The 18,710-nt window shown below is 43.8% G+C and overlaps 1 protein-coding gene across 1 annotated transcript in view; it reads right to left on the bottom strand.

The window, feature by feature from the left end:
• The window catches only part of Xxylt1 (xyloside xylosyltransferase 1), a 147,753-nt gene that overhangs the window by 110,467 nt on the left and 18,576 nt on the right, over positions 1–18,710 (bottom strand). Inside the window, exon 2 of the mRNA XM_042670192.1 lies at positions 11,471–11,618. Within this exon, the coding sequence (XP_042526126.1) occupies positions 11,471–11,618 (148 nt within the window). The remainder of the gene's footprint in view (positions 1–11,470; positions 11,619–18,710) is intronic.

The following is an 18,710-nucleotide window of genomic DNA, read 5'->3' as shown; positions in this document are numbered from 1 at the left end:
CTTACGTTTTGGTGGGGTAGACAGGAGATCTCCAAAAAGCAAATACCTTCTCCATACATGACCATAAGGACTAGGAAGAAAAACAAAGCCAGGAAGGGAAGAGCTGGCTCTCTGAATAGTAGATTAATGAGGCTTGGGTGTGGGGATAGGGTGGAGTGGGGTAAAAGGAACAAGAGAGAAGCCAGAGATATTACGAAAATGCAGCAGCACAAGGCACAGCAGTAACACAAGATAAAACACAGAGCTATAAGAACAGCGTAAGGACACTGCCCTGGGTCACCTAAATCCCCAGACAATGATAAATGGCCACATAGAGAGAGCATGGTTTGTGGCCATGGGTGGACAGTCTACACTATGTGTCTTACCCTCAATGCCACCTGGGGGCAAAGGGCCCTGCACATGGCTCACAGGAAAGTGGAGACAGCTAAATCTATACCCATGATGCCTTTCAGAGACAAAAAGAAAACCTATTTCTTCTACCCAGGAGAGACCTCCAGAAGAGAATGAGTTCCCTATAAGGATTAAGGGCAGGACTCCTAAGCTATTCTCTGGATCACCCTCTTATGAAACCACTGGCTGACAGTAAAGACCAGGAGGGAATCCCACCCATCGTATGTTTCTAGATACTCACCTTTTAAATGTCTCTCACCCACAGTCCAAGGAAACTTTGGGTATACCAATGCTACTTCAAATCATTGAGGAAGTAGACATGGATTACTAATTAAATGAGTGCATAATTCAGTGACAGTCGAATACACGCTCAATGGATTGTGCTTGCGTGGAAGAGGAACTGACTTGAAATGCCTCTCTCTGATGGCTGGCCAGGGCTCTCCTTCTTGCCTTCCCTCACCACTAGAGAGAGCAGCACTTGTGAGCTACTTGTCAACCTTACTTCAGGGCAGCACTGCTTAGAGTTCTATGAAACCATTTTCTCCCAGAATGGGAATAGGTACCCCTCAAAAAGGTACTCTATTGTCATTGGTTTTTAACAAATGCTGATTACACAAAGTTAAACTTATGAGCCACAGGATTTATTGATGCTTATCTGCATTTGACCCTCCAGGATGAAATGTCCTAATATCGCTACTTACTGAGCTCCTCTGAGCCAGGAAAGATGGCTCTTCACTTCTCATTCAGTCTCACTATTGTGGACAATACTCCAGGAAGAAGCAAGTGGCATTCAGAGTTGGAGAATTCAGGTTTATTATGCTGGTGGGCCCAGCGGAGTTTCTACTCTGAAGTCTGAGCCCCAAATGACAAGGGTACAATTCTTTTCTAGAACTTGGTTTCCAGGTTTTAGCTCTGGTAGAGCACAAGTATTTTGAGTTTAGGCTTACCCTAAGGACTACAGTTTCTTGAAAATTACTTGAAGCATAAAGGTCAAGCTAGTTCTGGCAATAGCTTATCAGGTTGTGCTAATTCTGATGATGGCAGGTTTTCCTTCATCATCATCACCTGGTGAAGTTTATATAACCATTATCCCCATTTTACGAAGAACCTGTGCTCAGAGAACACAAGTTGTTCACCTGAAGTCTCTAGGAGAAGTTATGAGGGCGGTTGGCAATACTACCTATCTTTTGAGCCAGAAAACTTAGAAACAGCCCAGTGGCCCTACTCTCTGACAGGTTTCTGAGACACTTATACATATCAGGAGCAATGGCAGGTGGGAAATTCAACACTGGTTTATTATCACCCAGGTGTGATGCAGAACTCTAGGAAATTAGGCTGGAAAAATGTGACTTGGGGCTGGGAAGGTGGCTCAGTGGTAGAGTGCTTGCCTTGCATGCATGAGGCCCTGGGTTCAATTCCTCAGCACCACATAAGCAGAAAAAGCCAGGAGTGGCGCTGTGGCTCAAGTGGTAGAGCACTAGCCTTGAGCTGAGGAGCTGAGGGTCGGCGCCCAGGCCCAGAGTTCAGGCCCACGACTGACAAAAAAAAGAAAAAAAAAAGAAAAATGTGGCTTAGGCCCAAAGTCTTAGCAGGACACAAGCCCTCCCCCTACCCAAAGACTATGAAGGCAGAGGAGAGAATGTCCTGCTGAGGTGAACCTTACCTCCATTGATTCCTCTTGCTGAGAGACAGACAGACAGACAGACAGACAGACAGGCAGGCAGGCAGGAAGGCAGGCAGGAAAACTCCAGAAAGAAGGAAAGTCATGCTCAGGTGTTAACCCAGACAAAACCTAGAAGGGGACTTGCCCTGCTATGTGGCAGGATCCAGAAAAGAGCAACTCTTCTCTTGTCTATGTCAGAGACCAGGAAGCAAGAGTCAGAAAGAACCTCACCAACTATCTATCCTCAGGCAACTCAACCCAAAAGCAAATAGCTTCACAGCATCTTTCACAGTGAGGCTCTCAAAGACCCAAAGGAAAACTACATACACACGGCACTAGTAAACTGAGTGGGCTTTTGTGTCTGCTTTCTCCAGGCCCTTGAGACTGACTGGGGTGGGGGTGGGAAGATTTCTATGGGATTCCCAAGTATTAGTCCCTTTTCATCATTTTGCCAAAATACCTGAGAAAGGCAATTCCAGAAGGAAGACTTATCTAAGCTCACGGTCTCAGAGGTTTCAGTCTGTGGTCCATCAGCTCAATTGCTTTTAGGCCTGGGTGAAGCAGAGCATCCTGATGGGAGCAGGTGGTAGAGCTGTTCACCTCATGGCAAACAGGAAGAGAGGCAGACAGAAAAGGCCAGGGATAAGATTTACTTTTTTTTCTTTTAATAATAAAAACTATTTAAAATTTTTAAATTTTGAATTGACATACAACACATTTCACTCTTTTTTTTTTACACAGTTCCTTTAGCTCTTATAAATGGGTAGTAGGATCATGACCTCAAATAAGACACAGACCAGTTACATCAACAAAGATCTACTCTTCAACGATATTTGCCAGTGACCTACTTCCTCCAACCAGGCTACATTCCTCTCCTCTCTTCTCCTTCCCCCTGTTTCCTTCTCCTCCCCTCTCTTCTCCTTCTCCCCGCCCTCCTTCTCTCTCCTCTTCTCCCATTCAGCTATGAATTCATCAGTAGGCTATTTTTATTGATGAGGTTAGCATCCTCATGATCCAACCACCATGATCTAAAAAGCATCACCACAGAAGGATCATGAATCTCTGGAGGCATCTTACATCTAAATCATAACACCCGTCTTGTCCCACCACACCCTACATTCCAAAATGCTTTCACATCCACTTGTAACCTGTCCCATTAGGAACAAACCTGTCTCAGGCCAGCTAATTGAATATTGATATAGAACAATGTCCTGATTTAGCTTCACATTGAAGTTAGAAACCACCTCTGAAATGAAAGAACAGTTCCGAACTAAACACCTCCTGTACATGACAGCAAAGGTACAAAAAGTAAATCCTAAATATGGCTTTTACTATAGCTGTTGAATTTTATCTAAAGGAGAAAAAAATTTCAAAGGCTTTCTGCAAAAAGCCACATATTATCCCTGGTGTTTGAATGAATGAATGAATGAATGAATAGATGCATGGATGAGAGCTCAATCTGGATTTTCCCAGGTGGGTTTTAGCCCAGCCTGTGAGTTTCCTGGGCTGCCTTAATTCTCTATCATGTGAACAGGCCTGTGAACCTATGCTAAGAGGCTCCCATATATGAATAACCTGAGCTTGATACTAATATTTCCCATACTGTATTACTGACCCAAAAATGTCCTTTAAAGAGTACAATCGCCTGTCCCCAGCTCCCCATGACATAGACTGCTGAATAAGGACCTTTGGGTGCTGGCTCCCACAATGCCAGGGGATACAGGTCTAAGAGCAGGACTGGGTCACCCAGTCCACTACCAGCTTGCTTTGCTACATGCACCACACTAGACTGAAAGAAAGTGTTCTGGAGCAAAGAAGAATTAGGCTGTAAGCCCTATATTTTCAAGGATTTCACAACACCTTGCATCTGCCTGGCCTTTGTACCACACAAATCTTCTTAGAAAGCACAAGGAGATAGGGATGGTAGTAACAATAATAATCATATGTGGTGGATTTCAGTTAGCCAGGCTCTGGGATGAGGGGAAAAGGCCTTACTCATTTTTTCCCAGGGGACAAAAGGTGACCTATCTTGCCCAGGATGGAACATAGAATTGGCTATGGTTGTTTGTTCCCTCCAAAATCCATGTTGAAGTTTTAGCCTCATTGCAAGTTATGTAAAGAGTGGAAACAATCTGACTGCAATGTTTAGAGATGGGGCCTTTGGGAATTGATTGGGATTAGGTTAGGTCATCAGCTTGGACCCCATGATGAAATCCTATAAGAAGAGGATGAGAAAGCACAGCACACATACACGTACCTTGTCACTTGTAGATGATAATCAGTGCCACCCTGGGATGCTGATAGCAAGGCCATCCCTAGATGTCCCCTCAATATTGGACTATAACTGTAAGCCAGAATAAACCTCTTTTCTTTCTAACTTACTCAGCCTGTTGTATTGAGCTATAATTGATAGAAAATGGACTAAAATGCCTTGTCAGAAGCTCTTCCCAACAGGCAAAAGAGAGTGGTCTAAGAACATGGGAATTCTAGCCCTGTACTCTCCTTGGGCTGTGTTTGGAGACGTGACTCATTGTCACCACTAAAACAACAACAGTGACTGGGCGCTCACACTAAACACAAAGCTATGCGCAGTCATAGGCATCACCTCACTAATCCTCTGCAGTTGGGTCTATACCAGCTTCATTTTGCAGAGGAGAGTGAGATGGAAAGAAGAGGCTCCATATTCACCCTACTTCAGGCACTGCTGTAAAACTATTACACCTATTCATACTCAACTAGTTTTCATAACTACCCCCATGAGATGTGAAATATTGTTATCTCCACTTCGTAAATAAGAAAAACAAGAAGCGATGCAACGTGGCCAGTTAGTTGGTAGTTGTGCTGTCACAAACCCAGGCATCAGGCTCCAGCAACCAAGCTCTCAACTGTAATACCATATGGCCTCTTTAGTGATTTCCCAAGGTCACTCCATACTCTGTGATATACCAACTCCCCTTCCAGCCTGTTCAGACCTGCGTGGCTCAAGACAACCTGCACTAGGCCTAGAAATCAAGGGAGGCTCAAACAGGGTTATGAGTTCAATCTGTGTAATAAAATGGTACTTGCTGTAGGGAAGTAATTCTTTAAAATCTGTAAGATCCTGAAGCCCACAACAGGACATATGGGATGAGTCTAGGCAGAGGACGTGCATCCTTCAATCATCCTTAAACATTCTGTAAACGTGGACTATATATAGTGACTTTCATCCACAAACAGAAAAGGAGATAAGAAAAAGATTTATAGTGGAAAAGCCTGACAAGTGCTACATGAGGAAGGTCATCAAGGTCAACATCACCAGTGATACATCATGTGCCCTTGAGGTGATCCATCACTGAAGTAGTATCATGGAAATGGCACTTTACCACTATGTCCTCCTCTCAAAACCCTCTTATCATGGATAAAAAGAAAGCAAGTAAACCTGCTGGGGACTCTACTTCATAAAAGAAAGGGTACAGGGAGTATGATACAGAGGGTAAAACTGATTGAAATACAGTGTAAAAAAAATACAGTGTGGAAATATAGCAATGAAATCTTCTTACCCCACCGCCTCACCCACCACCACATAAGTGATATCCAAAGGGGGAACCCACTCATAACACTAGACGAACAGTAAGAAAAATAACAGGCAAGCCCTCATTGGGAGATATTCTACAAAGTGTCCATGGTTTTAAATCACAGTTTAAAAATGATTGTCAAGCTGGGCATCAACGGCTCATGCCTGTAATCCTAGCTACTCAAGAGGCTGAGATTTGAGGATCAGGGTTCAAAGCCAGCCTGGGCAGGAAAGTCTCTATCTCTAGTAAACCCCCAGAAAACCAGAAGTGGTGCCATGGCTGAAACAGTAGAGCACTCACCTTGAGCTGAAGAGCACATGGACACTGTCCAGGCCCAGAGCTCACGCCTGACGGCCAAAAAAAAAAAAAATGTCAGGCTCACACCTGTAATCCTAGCTACTCAGGAGGCTGACATCTGAGGATCACAGGCCAAAGCCAGCCTGGGCAGGAAAGTCCATGAGACTCTTATTTCCAATTAACCACAAGAAAACCAGAAGTGGCATGCAATGCAAAATGGTAGAGTGCTAGCCTTGAAAAAAAAGCTCAGGGACAGCACCCAGGCCCTGAGTTTAAGCCCTAGGACTGACAAAAGAAAAATAGAAAACTAACATGGTAACTAAATATATGTAGCATCTTGAATGAGAATCTTGAACAGAAAAAGGATACGTGGTTGTGTGTTAGTCAACTTTCCAACCTTAAAAGCAAACAACTGAGATAATCAGCTATAAAGAAAAAACAGGCCAGGCACTAGTGGCTCACGACTGTAATCCTAGCTACTGAAGAGGCTGAGATCTGAGGATCGCAATTCAAAGTCAGCCCAGGCAGGAAAGACCATGAGATTTTTCTCCAATAAACCACTCAGAAAACCAGAAGTGGCATTGTCTTCAAGTGGTAAAGCGCCAGCCTTGAGCTGAAAAGCTGAGGGACTACACTCAGACCTAGAGTTCAAGCCCCACAACTGACGGAAGGAAGGAAGGAAGGAAGGAAGGAAGGAAGGAAGGAAGGAAGGAAGGAAGGAAGGAAGGAAGGAAGGAAGGAAGGAAGGAAGGAAGGGAGAAAGAGAGAAAGAGGAAAAGAAAAAAACAGTTCTTTTGGCTTACAATTGTGGAGTCTGGCCCAGGAACAAATGACTCATTGTTTCCAGGACTGTATTGAGGCAGCACTACAGGGAGCGCATGATAGAGCAGTCCCTTATCTCATGGCCAGCACACACACACACAAAAAAAAAAAAAAAAGGAGGGAGAGAGGAAGGAGGAGCTGGGATCTCCTACAAGAGCATACCCATGCAAGCCAATAATACTGGAGGTACTGGGAGTAGACACATTCTGACTTTATGAAGACCACCTTTGACCTAGTGTTTCTATCCTTAGGGACCTATGATAAGCAAACAATCCCACCAAAACACAATCTCTATGCATGTGGATATTCATTATAGTTTATGACATTAGAAAGAAAATAGGAAGCATCCAGCTAGCTGAACTCAGGGAAATGATAGTGCTCTAAGGCTCATTTATTCAATGGAACCATTTAAGAAATTGTCATGGATTATAATTATACAGAAAATGATGACATATGATAGCTAGAAAAGTTACCATACAGCTTTCAGCATACCATTTCTTTCTTTCTTTTTTTTTTTTTGGGTCCAGTCATGGGGCCTGAACTCTGGGCCTGGGCACTGTCCCTCAGCTCTTCAGCTCAAGGCTAGCACTCTACCACTTGAGCCACAGCGCCACTTTCGGCTTTTTTCTTTTTGCTTATGTGGTGCTGAGGAATTGAACCCAGGGCCTCAGGCATGCAAGGCAAGCGCTCTACCACTGAGCCACCTCCCCAGACCATCATTTCTTTCATTTTTTGAGTTGAAATAAAAGTTCACGTTCATAACTTGATATACTAAGACTCAGAATGATCTGACTATAAGGTGTGACGCCTACTTTTCCCAAAAATTTAAAATGTTATATGTTAAGAAAATACAAGGAGATCAAGGAATTCAGAACAGTGATGCTGCAAGGTGCTGGAGGCTCACACCTATAATCCTAGCTACCAGGAGGCTGAGATCTGAGGATCGCAGTTCAAAGCCAGCCCAGGCAGGAAAGTCCATGAGACTCTTATCTCCAATAAACCAGAAAATTGGAAGTGGCGCTGTGGCTCAAGTGGTAGAGTTCTTGCCTTGAACTGAAGAACTCAGGGACAGCACCCAGGTCCAGAGTTTAAGCCCTACAACGTCAAAAAAAAAAAAAAAAAAAAAAGTGATGCTTATGTAATGACAAAGGATAGTGCTTTCTATTTTGTGAATGAATGTTACATTAATTGGTTGACTGGCTGATTGATTGACTGATGCTAGTACTGGGGCTTGAACTCAGGATGCTTTTAGTTTTCTCACTAAAGTCTAGTGCTCTATCACTTTACCACAGCTCCAGTTCTGGCTTTTTATTTATTTTTTTTAAATACGTTTTTTATTGTGAAAATACTGTACAGAGGGGTTACAGTTACATGAGCAAGGTAATGAGTACATTTCTTATCAAACATTGTTGCCTCCTCCTTTGTTTTTCCCCTACCATCCCTTCACCCCCATTTCCACAACTATACCTCCTCCACCCCTGCCACCTAAATTGTAAAGTTCAATGTTCAAAAGTGTCTTGTATATCTCATTGTTAAAATGGTCAACCTGTATCCATATGTAAACATTTTCTTTTTAATGGTTAATTGGATTTAAGAGTTTCACAGACTCTTCTGCCTGGGCTACCTTTGAACCATAATCCTTGGATCTTAGCTTCCTGAGTAGCTAGGATTACAGGTATAAGCCACTAACACCTGGCTGTTACTTTTAAAATAGAAAACCAAGAATCAAACAGACCTGAGGATATAGCTCAAGTAGAACATGGTCTGGCATTTACAAAGCCCTGATTAGCCCCACTTACACCAAAGAGGAACTGAGGAGAGAAACAGTAGTTTAGCCACAGAACAGTGACCAGTATTCTACAGAAAGGGAAGGGGACAGATGTTCAGATATAGGAAAATAGCGTGCATTTCTGGAACCCTGGTCACCACAACTAGATTCACAACTTTATAAACATCACAATCAGCTAACTCTGCCTTCCCAGGTTGGGTCACAGGCTCAGGCCCCTCCCATTCCATCCGTACTTTCCTGGAGCAAAAAGGAAGCCAAAATAAAAAAAGAAAGAAAGAAAAAGCAAACAACAAGAGCCAGGAAAAGAAAATGAAATAACCAAATGAGCAAGAATACAGCAATTATACAAGAACAAAGCATCAACCAAAGCACAAAACAACAGTAATTTCTATAATTAAAAAAAAAAATAAACACAGAAGACAGCAATAAAGAACCAAGACCAACTCAAGACAGTGCTAATGATGTCTGAAAACAAAGTGTTCTTCTGAAAGTTGCAGGGATTCCAAATGACCTGCCCAGTGGGGACAACAGCACCAAGGATTGAACAGCAGCCAGATTTCCTAATAGAAAACACCCCGGACGCCACAGGAAACAGCAGTACTGCTCAGCTCATTTTGTGACTATCAAGTTGTAGTAACTCCTAACAACTCTTTCCTTGGGAAGTAGACCTTGGCCATATGCAAAAATGAATCTCTAGAAGTATATTATCATTCCAGTAAAGAGCCTGAGAAAAGATGGGATGTTTGTGTCAAAACACCTCTCTCCACCTCCTCCTGCACACCAGGGAGGCCCTGGCCCATGCCTTACATCCTTAGCAAAGCTGTCCCCGAAGCCTCTTCTCTGTAGGCAAGGCCCTCTAATCAATTCCAGGCTACCACACAGGGCAAATAGGAAAAGACCAGAGTGGCTTTATGACTCACCATCTGGCTTCCCCATAACTTGGGGCAGAGGCGTCTTGTGTTCCCTGCAGATTAAAGCAAGAGAGCTGCCTTTTGCCTCTGCTGGGCACCCTAAACAAAAACCTGGCCTAGAGTTCACCCGATAAGCAGTGAGAGGCCTGGCAGCTGACAAATGCAGTAAGGCCTAGCAAGTCTGACATGTTTGCTCCTAGATCTCTGCTATCCCTTGGAAGGCCAATCACACATGCAGGATGAAACACAATGGTCAGGCCCATTGACCCATCTAGATGAACTGTTTCAAAGTTATTTAGTCATAGAACCTTTTGACCAAACAGAATCCTATACCAAAATCTGATATACACACAGACTGAGCTAGGAGTGGGATGAGGGTCAAACTATTCCCCTAGCTCCCCAGAACTACACAATCTAAGGGGAATTCCCACACATGCTGGATTTGCAGAAGGTAAGCATAAACTGCCCGGGATAGCCCTTCACTTTATATATGGGGAAACTGAGGTCCAAAGACAAAGCAAAAGGAATGTGCATGGCCAGCTGCAGAGCTAGGGCCAGCCATGGAATCTAGGAAACCAATAACCATGCCTTCTTGAAGCCTGGCACTATACCCTCACTAGGCATGTCTAAAAAGGTCCCATGTGGGACACCTGATGGGACAGAAGGAGCTGCTAGAGACAAGACTCTATGCCAGACAGGCTTGGATGCAAATCCTGGCTTTTCCACTTAAATGGCTCTATAACCATAGGCAGGTGACAAAACTACTCAGTCTGTTCTATCTGCCACCTCACAGGACTGGGAGAGAATATGGAAACTTAACAGAACCTCCTGAGCCCTAGCCTTAAACCAAGAGACCACTCAGAGCTAGGTGCTTGAACTTGCCAGCAAGACAGGTCCGCTTATTTTTCCTTGTGATGTGAATTCTCCTGATTCCCAGCTGACCTGTCCCTTCTGGTCTGTTAGGTGCTGGTTCTTGATTTTTGTTAAACTTCTGATCTGCTGGGCCAGAGCAGCAAGCCTCTACCAGTGGTTTGGCTTTACCCTGGGTTATCAAATCCTGCCTAATGTGCAATCCCTCTAAAAATTCAATCAAAGCCAGATGCTGGTGGCTCATGCCTGTAATCCTAGCTACTCAGGAAGCTGAGAGCTAAGGATCATAGTTTGAAGCCAGCCCAGGCAGTTAAGTCTGTGAGATTGTTATCTCTAATGAATCACCCAAAAGCCAGAAGTGGAGCTGTGGCTCAAGTAGTAAAGTGCTAGCTCAGGGAGACAGAGTTCAAGCCCCAGACCCACACAAAATATTCTAAGGCCCCAGAACACCTCTTCTCACTCCTAAGAGGCTACGGTCATGGTTCACCCCGATGAGAAACTGGATGATATCCAGGCCCAAGAACCAAGCAAGGGTCACTAGGAAGGGAGTCTGAAAGCCAGGGGCATACTACACATGTAACCTTCTCCAAAACTCACAGTCAAGGATGACCAGTTCTGCCAGTAATTCTTCACACATTGCACCTATCACATACAGGATAATTGTGTCTCTTCTTCCCAGGAGGGACAGAAGCCTAGTGTATAGCTGAGTTTCAGAAATAGTCTTACAAGGTCCATAATTTGTACCTCTCACATCTAGATTTGCTCTTTTCAAACCAGACAGAACAGGGTCACTAATTTCAGTGGTACATTATCTAATCCAATCTGTCACGGATTAGCAAACTAAGCAAACAGATCAACAACTAAACCTTGCAGAGGGGACTTCTGAACAAGGTGCAAAGTCAGGGCTGTAGCCCAAGTTGCTATAGCCCAGGTCCCTATGGCCAGGAGCAGCAAGCTGCTTAGCTCACACTCTGTCCTCTTGACTGGACCCCAGACCTATGCAATGCAGGGTAGGCCTGCCCTTGGTTTGCATATAGGACATGGCTGGCTGCTCATTCTCCCTCTCTGCCTAGTGGAGTTCTTCCTCTGACATAGAGCAGCATCTGTGCAGGATACAGAGATATGCATGCAGAATTGGACACTCGGGGCCATTGTTTCTGGCAGACGAGGTTACCTTTGGGCATGATCTGATGCATTGCAACCGAGAGGAAGAAGATGGAGTCACTGTAGTAGGTGCCTGAGCCAGCACTGAAGTGCTTCTGCATGGCCTCCACGATGGGGAAGAGCTTGTCCGTCAGCACGGCCACATCATGGAAGATAACCTGTAGTGGGGAACAGGAAAGCCCTGACGCTCAGCCAAGTGACTCTTGCTCTGGGCTCCAGATACCCAACACACTCCTGTGCCCAGGAAGAAAACAACAGCAAAAACACAAAGCAAAAAAACTGGGCCTCTCAGATGAGGGTGGGCCTAGATGAGTAACTGTGAGCTAAGGAAATGGGGAATAGTGAGTCAGTTAAGGGACACAGAGGCTGGTGTAGGACCATGTTCAACATGAGGAGAGCTATGCAGTGAGAATAGTAAGAAGGCAGATTAGAGAATGAGAATAGTTTTCCGTGTGTGTGTGTGTGTGTGTGTGTGTGTGTGTGTGTGTGTGTGTGTGTGTGTGTGTGTGTGTGTGTGTGTGTGTGTGTGTGTGTGTGTGTGTGTGTGTGTGTGTGTGTGTGTGTGTGTGTGTGTGTGTGTGTACTGGGATTTGAATTCTGGAACTAGGCACTGTTCCTTAGCTTTCTTGCTCAACTTCTGGCTTTTTGCTGGTTAACTGGAAATAAGAACCTCATGGACTTTTCTGATTAGGAAAGCAGATTCTCAGATCTCAGCCTTCTGCATAATTATAGACATGAGCCACCAGCACCTGGTAGTTTTATACTTTCGAACTTCAAGGGCAACCACCAGGAAGGTAGGTCTGTGCTTTGGGTCAGAAAGCCATGTTAAAGCATCTGGTGCTGGAACTCAGGATCGTTGGCATGGCTGAGGGCCCACCATCGCTCCCAGTGACCATCATATATGTGCTACAGCCTACAAGATGCCCTGGTTCTACCTTCCTGTCCAGGACTGTAAATGAAAAGTGAAATGACCTCTTCCCCTGATCAGCACTAGAGTGCTGAGCTAAACTCATCTACCAACTCAACCAACCTTCTACAGCATTCCCTGCACTCTGGAGGTGCTCTGTGAGAGGCACAAGGAATCACCAGGCACCACTTTCCTCAGAGTACTCAGAAATCTGGAGGGACTACCAGATGCTACAAGCTTTACCGATGAGATTTCCTCACATCCCTACTCTGATCCCCGTGATGACACAGGGCTTCCATCAGACAGAAACCACTGTCCCAGCCTCCAAATTACAATGGTGACAGCAGGTACCAGAGAGGTTGGTTATCCTGTCAAAATAGACTGTCCCATTTTCTTTCCACTAACAACACATCCTCTCCTTAACAACAGCCAGCAAGACATCGCATGGCCAGTGATGAGAGGCCTCAGGAACAGTGAAGTCGCTTACTGTCTGACACTATTCCAAAAGATTCAAAGTCCATCCCACAGCCATCTCTACCTTCTATAACACCGTGTTGCCGAGCACTCTGCTCACTTCTGCCTTGCAGGTTCTCCTGCTGCTCTCCATGCCCCATGGAAGCCAGATCCACACAGCAGTGCTCAAGCCAGAAGCCAGAGCATCTCTCCTCTTTCTTCCTGCACCTTCTTAGGAGATCTACGGCCCCCTCCTGACACTCACTCCCTGGCAGCTGACAGGACAAGGACCTCCTTCCTTCCAGGTCCCACCTGTCTACTCCACCCCATTAGCTTCCAGGCCAAGAAGCCACCTGAACAGGTGACAGTAGCCAAAGGTGAAGCCATAGGAACCCCTGTCATGCTTCATGCGGATGGTGGCCCTTCCTGCCAGCAGGAGAAAGGATGGTGCCTGCAAATGTCCCTAACAGGTAGGTTACCCACTTTTGCCCTGCTCTTGACTGCCCAGGCTGCCAGGGTCACCTGCACTCATTGGGCCTCTGGAGCCCTGGTTGTCAGGCCCCAGCCCTGCAACAGGGGCAAACCCCATGTGCTTTCCTCTACTTCGGGTTCTGTGTTTGGTCTATGTTTCTTTCATTCTTAATATTTCCAATATATCTTAATTCTCCCAAGCCTGTATTTCTCTTCATTTATGTGCTTGCTTTTATCCTGAGTCTTCTTAAGGTCCTAAAATACTATTAATCTGAGAAAACTTCCATCCTGGGTTGGTCCTCATCGTTCATTAAAACCTGTTTTAAGTAACTCTAAGTCTTGTACCTTGATCTTTCCCACAGCACTGCTTTCCTTCACCCCTTCTCCGGCTGCTTTTCTTCTCTGTGACTTTGACTTTTTCTTTTTGTGGCCTCTCAAGGTGGAGAGGTGGTTCAAGTGAGGGTGGTTCCTGCCATTTCCCAACACAATTAACTCTCTCATCTCCTAGCCCCTGCCCTGGCCTCCCGACAGGCTTCCTATAGTCATATTCCAAATATACAAATTCATTGCTTTCTCCTTCGCTTCCCAACCTCAGCTGGCTCCCCACTGACCTGGTTCACAGTCCAGAACTCTGGCCAGGCTCAAGAGGCTTGCATTCATGCCTTTGCCCACCTTCCCTGCCCAGCCCTTCCCTCAGAACTGGGTAGCACTGAACCAGGTGCCTTGTTCCTGCCAACCACCCCTTTGTGTCCTAGGTCTTTGTATATCTGCACTTGCTTTTCTTATATGTGTAATTCTCTTCCTCCAACCACATCTGTCTGGTAAACTCCTATCTAGTTTCCCAGCTTTCCCCTCCAGCCTTCCCACAGCCTCCCACAACCCCCCAGACTGTTCCTGCAACCCATGCCACAGGAGGCTTTGCAGACTGTGACTGCTCCAACTGCGTACCCAGTTCTGGCCACATAGAGACCAGACTATACTTGGGTGTATACTAAGTGCTGAGCATGGGTCTCTTCATGAGTAAGACAGGAATGATAGAACCTACTTCCTATGGCAGCTGCCAGGGTTGTGCAGGACAAGCATTCAGTTCAAGGGGTTGCTGAGATGCTGTCAATCCTAAGGCTTAGCATACATCTCTATTCATCTCCTGATCCCTTGAATCCCATCCCATTGATTGGTCAGTGCTCATGAGCTAGCTTTTCCCTCCCAGCTCACTGCACCTCTAAACCATTGCTGAGAGCTAGAATAGGCAAGGTGCTGGAAATCACAGAGGGCTTACAGAGGGAAGCTTCTGAATTCGTTCAAAACGGGGCAGAAAGAAGGGAGGTGCATGTGTGCCCATGAGCAGAGCCTGCCACAAGCGTGGCCGCAGTCAAGGCCAGGGAGGCCAAGCTCTACCGGCAGGAAGACTCCTCTACCTCCACCGTTATCCCAGATCACCCTGAGCTGCCAGGCAACAACTGAATCCCATCAGCAATAATAGATTTATGAGGACAAACTGTACTCAGTACATTTGTTCCGAGAGCTGTGCTGTGAAGCCCGCTCTGATGAATATTTCATATAATAAATCTACTTACAGATCAAATGAATATGTTCCATGGATACACTTATGCAGTAGGGAGCAAATCACAGATACTGCAAATGTCAGTCAGAACAATGAGATCTCTCAAAGAACAAAACAGGTTTTCCAACTGTGACCTAAGAGCCTAGCATCCTCTGGAACCCCCAGCTCAGACCAGGTACCACAAAGCAAGACTAAAAACAGGAAAAGAGGTGGAGTGGGGGAGAAAGGGACACCCCTTTGTCCTTTCCTTCTCCTTTTCTTCTTCTTTTTTTAAATTTTATTGTCAATTTTGTGTACAGAGGGGTGACAGTAACATACGTAAGGTAGTGAGTACATTTCTTATGGAACTTGTTATCCCCTCCCTCATTTTTCTACTTTCCATTCCCTTAATCCCCCCCCACACACACACACCAAGAGTTCATTTTAAAATGGAGCTACAGGAAGAATTTCCATTTAACCTAGATAACTGGCCAAGAGGACACCATAAAACAATGCTTTGTGCCAGTGTGAACATTTGACTTTTACAGATGTAGACAAAAAAGGTAACTTGCTATTTGTAACCCTTATTGATTTATTTGCAATACATATTTTAAAACTTCAAGTCTCATTGGTTATAAAACATCATTTTCTCCACATGTATTCTAGCCTACAGAATAATTTCTTCCTCAGACCCTCCATGTGAGCCAGGGGGAATGGTTCACACCTGTAATCCCTATACTTGGAAGGATGGGGGAGGAAGATGATGAGTCTGAAGCCAACCTGGAGCCCACAGTAAGACCTTGTCTCAAAAAACTAAAAATAAAATAAACCAGTCCTTCATGAGCACCAGCTGCAATGCCTTCATCTACCCGACACAAGGCTGAGTCACCCAGGGCCCGTCACCTCACCAGCCACCTCAGTCATGCAGGATGCGGCAACTTTAAACCCAGCTGAGGTGTATTATTGGAAATGTTACTCTGACCTACAACATTACCCAAGTTATGTTAGAAACTCTACTGGGGTTTTTCATCCAACTATCACCATATATTTGTCAACCCTTATTAACCTTCCTTTCATTAATGATCTTAAAGGATTTTTTATGGTGCATTAAAAAAAAAACTGTCAAGGTCAAGATCCAATAACCCCTTTATGATGAAGGCTCTGGAAAAATTGGGAATCCATGGAACATTCCTCAATACAATAAAGGCTGTATATGACAAACCTACAGTCAGCGTTATACTCAATGGTGAAAAACTAAAGCCATTTCCTCTTAACTCAGGAACGAGACAAGGATGTCCACTCTCTCCACTGCTCTTCAATCTAGTATTAGAATGCCTAACTATAGCAATAAGACAAGATGCAAACATAAAGGGGATCCAAATAGGGAAAGATGAAGTAAAACTCTCCCTCTTTGCAGTTGACATGATCTTGTATTTAAAGAATTCCACAGACTCTACTCCCAGCTGATTCAAAACTTTGGCAAAGTAGCAGGGTATAAAATTAACCCTCAAAAATCAATGGCTTTTCTGTATGCCAACAATGAGAAAAGTGTGGCTGAAATCAGGAAAGCAACTCCATTTGTAACAGCCCCACAAAAAAATGAAATACCTAGGAATTAACCTTAACCAAAGAAGTGAAGGATTTCTATGATGAAAACTTTAAAAACCTGAAAAAGAAATCAAAACAGAACTTAGGAAGTGGAAAAACCTCCCATGCTCCTGGATTGGAAGGATCAACATCATGAAAATGTCAATACTTCCCAAGGCTATCTACAAATTCAATGTGATACCTATCAATATTCCAACCTCATTCTTCAAGGAAATAGAAGAGGCAATCCAAAAATTCATATGGAACAATAAAAGACCCTGAATAGCAAAAATGATCCTTAACAGAAAGACCAGTGCTGGAGGAATATCAATACTAAATCTCAAACTCTACTATAAAGCCATAGTAATCAAAACAGCTTGGTACTGGCACAAGAACAGACCTCAGGACCAATGGAATAAAACTGAAAATCCAGAAATGAACTCACAGACCTATAGCCACCTAATCTTCGATAAGGGAACTAAAAAATTAGAATGGAAGAAAGACAGCCTCTTCAGTAAACGGTGCTGGCAAAATTGGTTAATCACTTGTAGAAAACTAAAGCTATATCCTTATATATCACCCTGCACAAGAATCAACTCCAAATGGATCAAAGACCTCGGAGTCAAAGCAGACACCCTGAAAACATTACAGAAAGAAATAGGAGAAGCCCTAGGTCTCCTTGGCACAGGCCGAAATTTTCTTAATAGAGACCCAGAAACACAACAAATCAAAGAAAGGTTGGACAAATGGGATTGCATGAAACTGCAGAGCTTCTCCATGGCAAAGGACATAGCTAGCAAGATCAATAGAAAGCCCACGGATAGGGAGAAGATCTTCACTAGCCATACAACAGACAAGGGTCTCATATCTAAAATATACCTGGAACTCAAAAAATTAAATCCCCCTACAACAAATCTTCAAAGAAACAACTGCCCAATAAATAAGTGGGCTAATGACTTAAAGAGAAACTTCTCTGAAGAGAAAATAAGAATGGCCAATAAACACATGAAGAAATGCTCAACTTCTCTAGTCATAAAAGAAATGCAAATCAAAACAACATTGAGATACAACCTCACCCCAGTTAGAATGGCTATAATCAAGAACTCAAATAACAACAGATACTGGAGGGGATGTGAACAGAAGGGAACCTTACTGCATGAACAAGTGTTCAACCACCATGGAAAGTAGTATGGAGGTTCCTCAAAAGACTCTACATAGAGCTCCCTTATGACCCAGCAATCCCACTTTTGGATATTTACCCAAATGATCACAAACAAGACCATACTAAAGCTACCAGCACAACTATGTTTATTGTAGCATTATTTACCATAGCTAAGATATGGAGCCAACCCAGATGACTGGATCAAGAAAATGTGGTATATACACACAATAGAATTCTATGCCTCCATCAGAAAGAATGACATTACCCCATTTGTTAGGAAATGGAAAGACTTGGAAAAAATTATATTAAGTGAAGTAAGCTGGGCACAAAGAAACATAGGTCCTAGGGTTTCCATTATTTGTATTAACTAGTATATGTCTGTGACAAGCAGAAAAAAATAGATAAGATGATGTTAAGCAAAATGAACGCCAAGTTAAGGACACAAGTGGTTTTTTCTTTCTTGCTATCATTTCTAACGTATTTATAATATACCACGTGGTCCTTTTGTTGCTTTGTATGTCCCTCTCCCACAGTATAACCCCTGTTTTCTCTGTATTTGATGTTGGTATAATTTGGGGAGCCGAAGGGAAAAAACAACTTGTTTAAATAGGGATACAGGTGAACCCATTGCAGCAATGAAATGTACAAGATTCTATGTCGAACTTTACAATTTAGGTGGGGGGGGGGGCGGTGATGGGGTATGTAGTTTTCGAGGTGGGAGGGAAGGGATGGTAGGGGAAAAACAAAGGAGGAAGCAACAATGTTTGATAAGAAATGTATTCATTACCTTACTCATGTGATTGTAACCCCTCTGTATAGTATTTTCACAATAAAAAACTTATTTTAAAAAAACTGTCAAGGTGATGTGCAGAGGGGTTACAGTTAGATAAGTAATGTAGTGATTACATTTCTTGTTACCCCTTTCCTCATTTTTCTCCCTCTTTCCCCGCCTCAATCCCCCACAAGTTGTACAGATCATTTCCAACATACTGTCTTGTGAGTATCTTAAAGGCCTTTTTATTTTTTTTTTTTTTTTTTTTTTTCTTTTTTTTTTTTTCTTTTTTTTTTTTTTTTTTATTGTAAAGCTACTATACAGAGGGTCACAGTTACATGAGTGAGGTTATGAG

Source organism: Dipodomys spectabilis, unplaced genomic scaffold, assembly GCF_019054845.1.
Source record: "Dipodomys spectabilis isolate Male_0828 unplaced genomic scaffold, ASM1905484v1 ptg000017l, whole genome shotgun sequence".
In the NCBI taxonomy this organism is placed as follows: domain Eukaryota; kingdom Metazoa; phylum Chordata; class Mammalia; order Rodentia; family Heteromyidae; genus Dipodomys; species Dipodomys spectabilis.
This window is presented reverse-complemented; position numbering and strand designations above follow the sequence as displayed.